Genomic DNA, 11,564 nt, shown 5'->3' on the forward strand with positions numbered 1-11,564 from the left:
AGAATCGTATTATATGGTATCGTATCGGGTAGTATCGTATCATGTGGTATCGTATCATAGAGAATGGTATCGTATGTGATGGTCGTATCTTGAACGTGATGTCTCTGTGTACACGGTGAAGCGAATAGAGTCGCCGTGGATGAATGCTGGGGAATGGAATCACTTTATTGGTAAAATATAATGCAACTTGAGGATATGTGTGTGTGTGTGTGTGTGTGTGTGTGTGTGTTGCTATTTCTTATTTATTTTCCTTTTTTTTATTGGATTCTACTCTATCTTACGATTCTTCCATTCAGTCTATTTTTTTAATGGAATTTTCTCTACGTTGATCTATTCCGTTACAAGAGAATAGATGGAAGAGAATTAGAATGGAAAAGAAAGAGACTGTTACTTTACCCTGAAATATCTTTTTATCATAGCCGCCCATCCTTCATGGTCTGTTCACCTCAAGAACCCTTCCCCTCCTTCTCCCCCTCACGCACACATGTTTTGCCTTCACTGTCAACACCATCTGTTTGCGTTTTCGTAAGGCAATCCAGTGACGTCACATACATCACCACCCAGAGCTGTATAAAATGGATGGCTGGTGCAGGCAGGAATCAGTGTCTCGTCTGATCTTATCGACTCTACCCAAACATTGAAGATGGTAAGTGATTTCAATTATAATTATCTCTGTGAATAGATATTAAGCCATATTTAAATGAAGGATGTTTTTAACTTTGTAATAATATTAAAATACAACTTTTATTGATGCTATTATTTTGGTTGATGTGAATTAGGAATTACTGAGATGAGGATATTTTGCTAAGTATAATATAGGTACAGTCAGTACCCCACCCTGGGTCTCGTTCTCGCAAGTTTACCTGGCAATGCTTGGTGAAGGAAGACTGTATGTAAAGGTGATTGATGGATCTGTTTTAGGCTGTATTTCTGTCAGGATAAATATTAAACAAACCAAAGGTAGAATTTTTATAATAATAAACTATTCATTGTTATTTAAGGTCACGAGAAGTTTCCAAATGTTCTTATATTTGTTTAAATAATGAAGAAAATTTGATCTGAGGATCTTGTGGCAGCTGTAGTTGTAGTTGAGTTGCCAATTCATTAATATAATTTCTTCATTATTTAAACAAATATACGAACATTTGGAAACTTCTCGTGACCTTAAATAACAATGAATAGTTTATTATTATAAAAATTCTACCTTTGGTTTGTTAAATATTTATCCTGACAGAAATACAGCCTAAAACAGATCCATCAATCACCTTTACATACAGTCTTCCTTCACTAAGCATTGCCAGGTAAACTTGCGAGCACGAGACCCAGGGTGGAGTCAGTGCATCTTTGGCTGACTGTACGTTTCCCTTATTAAGAATCCTGTTAGTTTACTGTATAATATGGTAATACTGACAGTCCTGAAGAAACACTGTGTATGTCTGTTACAGCGTGTGGTGGTAGTGGTGGCCCTGGTGGTGGTGGTGATGGCGGCCCTGACCCTGGCCGACCCTGAGCCAACCTTCTTTCACCTTAAGGGGTATGGGAAGGGCCATGGTGGTGGAGGTGGCGGCTATGGCGGCGGAGGTGGCGGCTATGGAGGCGGCGGAAAAGGCAAAGGAAAGGGCCATGGAGGAGGTGGTGGCGGCTATGGAGGCGGCGGAAAAACAAGGAAGGGAGCCATGGAGGAGGCGGTATGGCGGCTATGGGCAGTGGTGGCGGCAGGAAGAGCAAGAAAGACCATGGAGGTGGTGGCTATGGTGATGGAGAGCAAGAAAGAGGCCATGGTGTGGAGGTGGCAGCTATGGCAGTGGCTATGGCGGTGGCGGAGGTGGCGGCTATGGCGGTGGCGGCCATGGCGGTGGCGGCTATGGGAAGTAAGCCTATTGTGGCGGCTGTTGTTATGAGGGAAGCTTGGGTAAGACTGTTTCTGAGTTATTATTATTATTATTATTATTATTATTACTTTTTAGCAGTGATATAAATAGCTTAGTTCGCCATTCAATAGTTGGTTTTATATACAGGCTGTCTCAGAAAATTATATACACACTGCCTTATCTTGGAGATCGCGCGAATATCATTTGTACTTTAACAACACAGACCTTTCTTGTTGTTGTGTCAGGTCTCCAACTAGTGGGGATAATACTAGTTTTAATACAACCATTCAGGCTATCTCACACCTGTATCTAGTGAATCCATTTTATATTTCCTCATTTACATTCTCTCATAAGTGCAGCACTATAATATTGGCCAATGTAGAGGAGGGGGTCAGATCTAACGGACACTTGATATAACGGATTTTTCTCTCCATATAGACCGTTAATTAGAGGTTTTACTATATCTATGTTGTTGATGTTAAGAGAGTTAAATATGTATGATGGCTGAGGTTACGATATATATACAGGTACACACACACACACACACACACACACACACACACACACACACACACACACACACACACACACACACACACACACACACACACACACACACACACACACACACACCAGAGCGATTTAACCCAATATAATATAACTCTTTATATCTCCCTTTAATTACAGGTGACCATCAGGTACATCCGTGTAGGAAGGTTGTGTGTGTAAATAAAGTTAAAGAAAGATATTTATTGACTCTTACTTTGATTCCTTGATTGATTGTTTTGTTTACTTATTTGTTAACTACGTTACCGATAAGGGCAAATGGTTTCAGTCTCAATAAACAAGAATTTACAGATGCCAATGTTCTAAGGTACGGTAGGCCAGTAGAAGGTTTGCCCTCCCAATGCGTGTGTGGCTCTTCCTATGACGTCGATCACTCCATGGTGTGCAAGAAAGGGGGCTTCATATGCATGAGGCATGACGAAGTAAGGGATCTCACTGTAAATATGTTGAAGGAAATATGTCAGGATGTCACAGTAGAACCGACCCTCCTTCCATTGGACGGTGAGAATTTCCAACATCAGACTTTAAACTCATCCAACGAATCCCATGTTGACGTCAGTGCCCGAGGATTCTGGACGCGGGGACAGCGAGCCTTCTTCGGCATCAGGATTTTTTATCCCATGGCCGCATGTCACCGTAACTTAGCTCTCGATGCTGTACACAGGAGGAACGAGAACGACAAGATAAGGGCATTTGAGGAGAGAACTCAGAACGTCGGTGGGATGGGACGAAATGCAAGATGCTTCTACGCCAGACTCGCGGAGGTGCCATCCGAACAGAGGCAGCAGCCCAGAAGTTATGTTACAGCCTGGATGAGATGTCGACTGTCCTTCTCTCTCCTTAGGTCGGCTTTGCTCTGCCTCAGGGGAACGAGAGCATCGGCCCCAAAGACGACAACAGTTGCAGATATTGACTACGAGGCAACAGTCACTGAATGACGCATAGATCTGCGGCTCAACTAACTCAACACAGCTAGGGTAGCTACTTTTGTATTAGGATAGTTAATTTTAAGGTAATAAGATGGCGGCGAAGGTGTGGCTATTGGGGGAGGCTGGAGACCACGTTCAAAAAAGAAAAAGAAAAAACTAGAAGTAGTCGGGACACAATACCCTGCGTGAGAACCAGAGTTACTCAGCTACAGCGCTGAAACAAAGCACAGAAGCGATTGTGATGTGTTACGTTATACTAAGAAACGTTTTATCTTCCTCTGTGTAAACGTTCGTACTGTATAACACACGTATACGAACTGCCTCTATAACAACAAACTTTTAAATTGAAACATATTACATGTCGTCCACTCAACCAGGGTCGTTAACAGTTGACACCATAGTTCATCTGTTACTTGTTATGTGATGTAGTGAATAATATACCGGCGGTAAAAATATACTGTAGTTTATTTTGTATACAAGTAAGGTCTCCAGCCAGGTCATAATATTAATGTTATACACATGGAGCCATAAACATAAACACACACACACACACACACACACACACACACACACACACACACACACACACACACACACACACACAGGACTTAGCATCTGGCATTAAGTCTTGACCACACCCATGGATAAATGTCAGAGATGACTGGATGGACATCCTGCCATGTGTGTGTGTGTGTGTGTGTATAAATACGACAACTCAACCCTGAGAGTACCCTAACAATTAAAACATTATATACGATAGATTAAGTCACCTTAATCAAAGGGTTAACAGATCTTACTAAATGAGCTAAACACAAGATAATATTCCCTATTGTATATATAATATAAATAAAGGCTGACTTCATACTATCATGTATGTTTATGGCTCCATATGTATAACATTAATATTATGACCTGGCTGGAGACCTTACTTGTATACAAAATAAACTACAGTATTTTTTTACCGCCGGTATATTATTCACTACATCACATAACAAGTAACAGATGAACTATGGTGTCAACTGTTAACGACCCTGGTTGAGTGGACGACATGTAATATGTTTCAATTTAAAAGTTTGTTGTTATAGAGGCAGTTCGTATACGTGTGTTATACAGTACGAACGTTTACACAGAGGAAGATAAAACGTTTCTTAGTATAAAGTAACACATCACAATCGCTTCTGTGCTTTGTTTTAGCGCTGTAGCTGAGTAACTCTGGTTCTCACGCAGGGTATTGTGTCCCGAAGTATGACGTCACCATCCGTTCTATCTTTAAAATGTCCGCAATATGAAGGAAGATTAACCGAGATTGTGAAAATTGTTTCTTTAAATATGCACATTAAATATACACTCCAAATATTATAGTAGTTTATATGTGAACAAAAGTGACACCCATTAATAAAAAGACAATTATTTGTTATTATTATTACTGTATTAGTGCGGGTCTCATCTTCCACTCATCAAGCATAACATGTATTAGTGTGGGTATCTTCTTCCACTCATCAAGCATAACATGTATTAATGTGGGTATCATCTTCCACTCATCAAGCATAACATGTATTAGTGTGGGTATCATCTTCCACTCATCAAGCATAACATGTATTAGTGTGGGTATCATCTTCCACTCATCAAACATAACATGTATTAGTGTGGGTATCATCTTCCACTCATCAAGCATAACATGTATTAGTGTGGGTATCATCTTCCACTCATCAAGCATAACATGTATTAGTGTGGGTATCATCTTCCACTCATCAAACATAACATGTATTAGTGTGGGTATCATCTTCCACTCATCAAGCATAACATGTATTAGTGTGGGTATCATCTTCCACTCATCAAGCATAACATGTATTAGTGTGGGTATCATCTTCCACTCATCAAACATAACATGTATTAGTGTGGGTATCATCTTCCACTCATCAAGCATAACATGTATTAGTGTGGGTATCATCTTCCACTCATCAAACATAACATGTATTAGTGTGGGTATCATCTTCCACTCATCAAGCATAACATGTATTAGTGTGGGTATCATCTTCCACTCATCAAGCATAACATGTATTAGTGTGGGTATCATCTTCCACTCATCAAACATAACATGTATTAGTGTGGGTATCATCTTCCACTCATCAAACATTGTCTCCCGGTTGTTTTCCAAAATAAATCGTCATTCAACTTGCAAGATCATTGTTACTGGTCAAACTTGAGTGAGTAGACGACACCTATACTATACAGTACACACATCACCTGGCAGTACTTCAGAGAGTTACTATTACATTATTTACCATTATGAAACAAGTACAGTGTAACAGTGGTGTAAGTACTGACGTAGGGAACCATTGTCTACATGTAGTCGACCAACAGGATGCTTGGTTGGTCAACTCTTGTCACTATAACCCCAGTAAGACGTGACTAATGTTGGTGTAGTGAGCGTTGTGGAGGAGCCTTAGTTGTTACCTAAAGACAAGTGCCTTTATAGATCACTCCTCCTGTAGCTGCAGGAAGTATTGCGGTAAAATCTCGTATATCCTGCAGAAGAGAGACTTTGCAAAATACTATTCCTGTAGTTGTGAAGACTTTGTATAGTTACAGACCATGAATTCTGTAACCGTAGGATATGTTACAGAAATATCGTAATTACCCTGTAGATGGAGTGTTGTTGATAATAAGTCCTGTAGCTGTAGAAGGTGTAGTGGAAGAGTCTTCATCTGTGTTTTAGAAGAGAGATTCCACACACAGAGACAGGGAGAGAGCCTTGTGGGTGATTGTTCGTGGGTGTGGTCGGAAGTAACTGTCAAGGCAACAAACTTCCCGAAAGTGTGAGGACTGTGAAGACAAATACTGTTACTAAAAACGTGTTGGAGAAGCACCCCTCCCCCCCCACCCCCCCACCCTCTTCCCTCGCTTAGGATGTACCGAAGGACACTCGTGGATGACCTGAAGGATCCTACTGTGAGTTCCTGTTACAATATCTCCCGGAACAACTCTTGAAGGCTCGTTCTGGAGGACACCAAACACACCCCTTGGTGGACGACGCGAAGCCACGAATTCAGAAAACTCCAACAGGAAGACCTCAGCGATATCTGGTGACGGAGGGATTAAGTCAATACTAATTCTACACTCCCTGATATCGACAATGGCTGATTCAATAAGTAAGGTCACAAGTTTTCTTGGTGTTAGTTAAGTGACGTGATAGTCTGAACAAGTCTTGGTAACTGGCTATCAGGCGTTGTCCGTGACTACATTATCTGCACGACAACATCCTCCCCACTGTCAGCACTACATCCACGAGATTAAACCTCTTACATTTGGGGTTTTATTATTACGAGAAATATTTTATGGGCAAGAAATAGTTCAGAAATAATTTAAATTAAACATTACTAAAAGAGAGGTAATGTGAAATATTAATTGTGTTAGCTATAGGATATCTTTCAATACATACATACATACATACATACATACATACATACATACATACATATATACTTACATACATACACCTGTCACCATAATGGGGACATAATAATTACCACAAGAGCTAAAAAATCGTTAATGGTAAATATTGTTTTAGCTTCATCTCGGGTAAGTTAATATTGTTTTAGCTTCATCTAGGAGAAATTACTATTGTTTGAGCTTCATCTCGGGTAAGTTAATATTGTTTTAGCTTCATCTAGGAGAAATTACTATTGTTTGAGCTTCATCTAGGGGAAGTTAATATTGTTTTAGCTTCATTTCGGGGAAGTTTATGTGGTTTTAGCTTCATCTAGGAGAAGTTAATATTGTTTTAGCTTCATCTAGGGGAAGTTAGTGTTGGATAAGTGGTTTTCAGGTGACGTTAACACCAATTACCACTTTTATCACAGACTTAATACCATTTTACCACTTTAAAGCTAAGTTAACACCAATTTACCACTTTAAAGCTAAGTTAACACCAATTTACCACTTTAAAGCTAAGTTAACACCAATTTACCACTATAAAGCTAAGTTAACACCAATTTACCACTATAAAGCTAAGTTAACACCAATTTACCACTTTAAAGCTAAGTTAACACCAATTTACTACTTTAAAGCTAATTTTTTATCACTTTCAGCACCATCTTACCCATCCACCACCTGCCCGACGGTGAGCTATACGCAGGAGGAGAACCAACGTCTGTTTATCTGCGTTATCTATATCATGGCGTTCCTGGTAGTGATTCAGATCGTGGCTATTGCGGTCAGTACTACCTACTACTTCCTCATGAGCCGGAAATACAAGAAACTCCTAACAGAAACAGGTGAGAGATAGTGAGATAATGAGAAAGGGTGATTGAGACTAACAGGTAGAAAGAATAAATAAGGAGAGGTAATTAGGACAGGCAGGTAGGATAAGAGAGAGAGAGAGAGAGAGAGAGAGAGAGAGAGAGAGAGAGAGAGAGAGAGAGAGAGAGAGTAACATTGGTAAACTTTATCACTCACGTTAAAAAATTTGTTCACACCTAGTTTATATCAAACACACTCCTTGCACACAACAAACAGTCTCCTCAATCAACCAATCAGAGTACCAGCCTCATATCTGAGGGTTGGCGACCACAGTCCTCCACTCTAAATGTTCTCAGGCTGTTTTTACCAATCCTCTAAGGTTTTGTATCTCTCTCTGGGTACGAAGATTTTAATTTAATTCACCCATCCCAGTCTCTACCTTCCCCTGGTCCTCCTACCCTCAACTTTGTCCATTAATATAGCTGTTATTATTCCCCTATCCATAATTATATGAACAGAGTATCTCATTTTTTTCTGTGCATTTCAAGTATTTCTCATGAATTTTTTTTGCTTATCTTAGTAGTTCTTCATTTGTTTTCCTTAGCATTCACCTATAACATCACACGAGAGTTTCATATCTAGCTCTGTATAACGGAATTTCCTCTCCATATAGTCCGTTAAATTGAGGTTTCACTGTATTTCTCTAAATGACCCCAAAAATATTCACGTAGACCGCCATCTTGTGTTCATTAGTAAACAAAACTTTTACTGAGACTCAGACTGAATGAAGTAACGAGTAGAATTATTAACTCAGGGTCACATAACGGCTACCAAATAATTCATTACTAGATAAGATACTCAGTGAGATAATATCAAGTTGTACTACAGATTAAACTGGTTATTTATGTGATGGTGATTAATTCTTGCAGGAAAACAAAAGAAAGGACATATTTGTCTTCATTATGACAACATCTGCAACACCAGCAACGACCATCACGTTTACGAAGAAGTCGACGATGCTGAGAAACACATCTACGAAGAAGTCAAGTTAGACATGCAAGACGATGTGAATCTATACACAAACCTCAGCTTCGACAATCAAGATGACAAACACAAGAAAAGTGACGTCGGCAAACACAAGAAAAGTGACGTCGACAAACACAAGAAAAGTGACGTCGACAAACAAGACGCCATGACAATTTTCTCAGAACTGAAAATCAAGATTCAAGAAAAGACTAACAAAGAGGAATCCAATGACGACAAACACATATACTTGACGATGAATAAAATTTCTGGCTGATGAGAACCACGGCACAAGGCCAGGCCAGCCACGACTAGTTTGGGGAATTTTTAGTCGTTTCTGTAAGTTGATTGGATGAAGACAAACGCACCTCAGTGGCCAAGTGAAGGAAACTTATGTTAACGCTTCCATGTGTGACGTCTTGAAACATTATTATTTATTATTAGGAAGTGTAAAGAGACTCTTAACATAACTTAATCGAAAAGAACCTAATTCAACTTTAATATAACATAACATAACTTAATGTGAAGTACCTTTAACTTAATTTAATGTAACCAAACTTAATTCAATTATTGTAATTTAACTTAACTTAATTTAACTGAGACTAATCTAACATAATATAACCTAAACAAAACTAACCTAACCTAACCTAACCTAACTTAACCTAACCTAAACTAACCTAACTTAAACCCTATAAATTATGGCCCAACTTACACGAACAGAACCTAACTAACCTGAGTTAACCTAACTGAGCATAACCTATCCAAACCTAATTTAACCTGCCTTTAAATAACCTAACCAAACTTAACCTAACCTAACCTAACTTATCCTAACCTAACCTAACCTAACCTAACCTAACTTACCAACCTCAACCCAACCCAGACTTAACTATCTCACATGGATGGTGGTAATGATCTGAGAGACGTTTAGGATATCCGGACGTCTTTATAGTGGCCATAATTCAATAGACAATGTCACTGGTCTTCTAAAAATAAAATAAGGTTCCAATAATCTAGTAGGTGTATTATGTAAACAATGTTTGGATTACTTCTTCCTGTAGGATTAATAATTAATTTTGTTTGTTTTGTTTAGTTTGTCACGGCTTTTGTTTAGTTTGTCACGGCTTTTGTTTAGTTTGTCACGGCTTTTGTTTAGTTTGTCACGGCTTTTCCTTTGAAAATTTGGTTTAATTGTCTTTTATGCGATGTTTATTTTTGTTTTTATATTTACATTTATGGTCTGAGTTTTGGTGTGTGTGTGTGTGTGTGTGTGTGTGTGTGTGTGTGTGTGTGCTTTATACCTACAGTACCTTGTATTTGAAATTTATACAATTATATTAGTTTTTATGATAAATAAATGTATAACTTTATATCAGTTATCACAACTCTTTCTGTCTTCATGTACACAGACGAGGTTGTGTAATTAAAACAACCAGAGGAATCTTGGTGTTTTTATATAACCTGTTGTAATTGAAGTGATAACTATGTTCATGTGTTTTGTGATCCTCCTGTTATTATTATTGTTATTATTATTATTATTATTATTATTATTATTATTATTATTATTATTATTATTTTTATTATTATTATTATTGTTATTATTATTATTATTATTATTATTATTATTATTATTATTGTTGTTGTTGTTGTTGTTGTTGTTGTTGTTGTTAGTTATTATTATTAATGGTATTGTTGTCATCATCATTGTTATTTTTACTATTCCATTATTCAGCAGCCGCATTAGTAGTAGTAGTACTGAATGCCGCATAGATCTGCGGCTCAACTAACTCAACAAAGCTAGGGTAGCTACTTATGTATTAGGATATTTAATTTTAAGGTAATAAAATGGCGGCGAAGGTGTGGCTATTGGGGGAGGCTGGAGGCCACGTTTTCTCTTGAAAAAAAAGTAGTAGTAGTAGTAGTAGTAGTAGTAGTAGTAATATTGGTATATACCTGAATTTTCTACAAAACACACTAACTGAGATTCACAAAGGATAATGGAAGTATCGAAATCCCTATACAGTAATAAGTGGTTAGTGGTACTGTACTGTACGCCAGGCATCGTTTGAGCGACCAGCTGGGTAAAGTGAGATAGAGTGAACATGAATGAAAGCGTCTCTCTGCTTCGCCCACTTCTGCAGCTACGTAAACACAAGTCGCGTGTCTCTTGAGTGAAAGGTAATGTTATAGATCATGTTTTTACTGTCAATTCAACCTGGTTGATTCTAGAAAGCAGGAACACAGAGTTGTCATTTTCGAGAAACTTGGTTGGCTGCTGATTTAGTGGGCCTAGCTTGGCTACTGCCTGTGGTAGTGAGTAGTCGTCCTCAGACTTTCATGAATACGAAGCGAGTCAAGTCTCCATACATAGGCAAAATGATCACTTTATTATAAAGTCACTTGTAAGCCACAAAATATGTTCTATATGGGCACCATTACATTTCAGCAAGATGGGGCGTCACCCCATTACGGTATCCGCGTGGCTGGATCAGCAGTTTCCGGCTCACTGGATTGGCCACCGTGGTCCCTTGGAGTGGCCTCCGAGGTCCCCAGACCTCACCCCCCCCTTGATTTATACTTGTGGGGGCACTTGAAGGCTACGGTGTACCAGGTGAAGATACAAAACACGGACCACCTTAAGGAACACATTCATGAAGCGTGTGTGCGCCAACACCAGACTTGTTAAGGCTCGTTCACCATGAGTGGGAGGAACACATCCGTATGTGCATTCAGTGACTTACAAGTGATTGTATAATAAAGTGATCATTTTGCCTATGTATGGAGACTTGACTCGCCCTGTAGATTAAAAAAGATATCGTTCTAATCATATTATTTTTCTTAACTTATTATGATAACACGAATAAAACTCACGAATGAAATTAGATTTTTTTGATGGCTTAAATTTGTAAGGGAAATTTTTATATATCATTGTTGC

At 38.7% G+C, this 11,564-nt stretch overlaps 1 protein-coding gene and 1 long non-coding RNA gene across 2 annotated transcripts; both read left to right on the forward strand.

Moving 5' to 3' along the window:
- Nucleotides 1-1,812: 1,812 nt before the first annotated feature.
- LOC121880434 lies at nt 1,813-2,619 on the forward strand. Its single transcript, XR_006091539.1, has 2 exons — nt 1,813-1,912; nt 2,559-2,619. It is a non-coding gene; the product is annotated as an uncharacterized LOC121880434 (long non-coding RNA).
- Nucleotides 2,620-5,780: 3,161 nt separating this feature from the next.
- LOC121880463 lies at nt 5,781-10,070 on the forward strand. The gene is made up of 3 exons (XM_042387658.1): nt 5,781-6,519; nt 7,459-7,644; nt 8,539-10,070. The coding sequence occupies exons 1-3, from the start codon at nt 6,504-6,506 to the stop codon at nt 8,907-8,909; spliced, it is 573 nt and encodes a 190-aa protein (XP_042243592.1). The 5' UTR covers nt 5,781-6,503; the 3' UTR covers nt 8,910-10,070.
- Nucleotides 10,071-11,564: the final 1,494 nt, after the last annotated feature.

The sequence above is a fragment of the Homarus americanus genome, unplaced genomic scaffold, assembly GCF_018991925.1.
Source record: "Homarus americanus isolate GMGI-L3 unplaced genomic scaffold, GMGI_Hamer_2.0 scaffold39541, whole genome shotgun sequence".
Lineage (NCBI taxonomy): Eukaryota > Metazoa > Arthropoda > Malacostraca > Decapoda > Nephropidae > Homarus > Homarus americanus.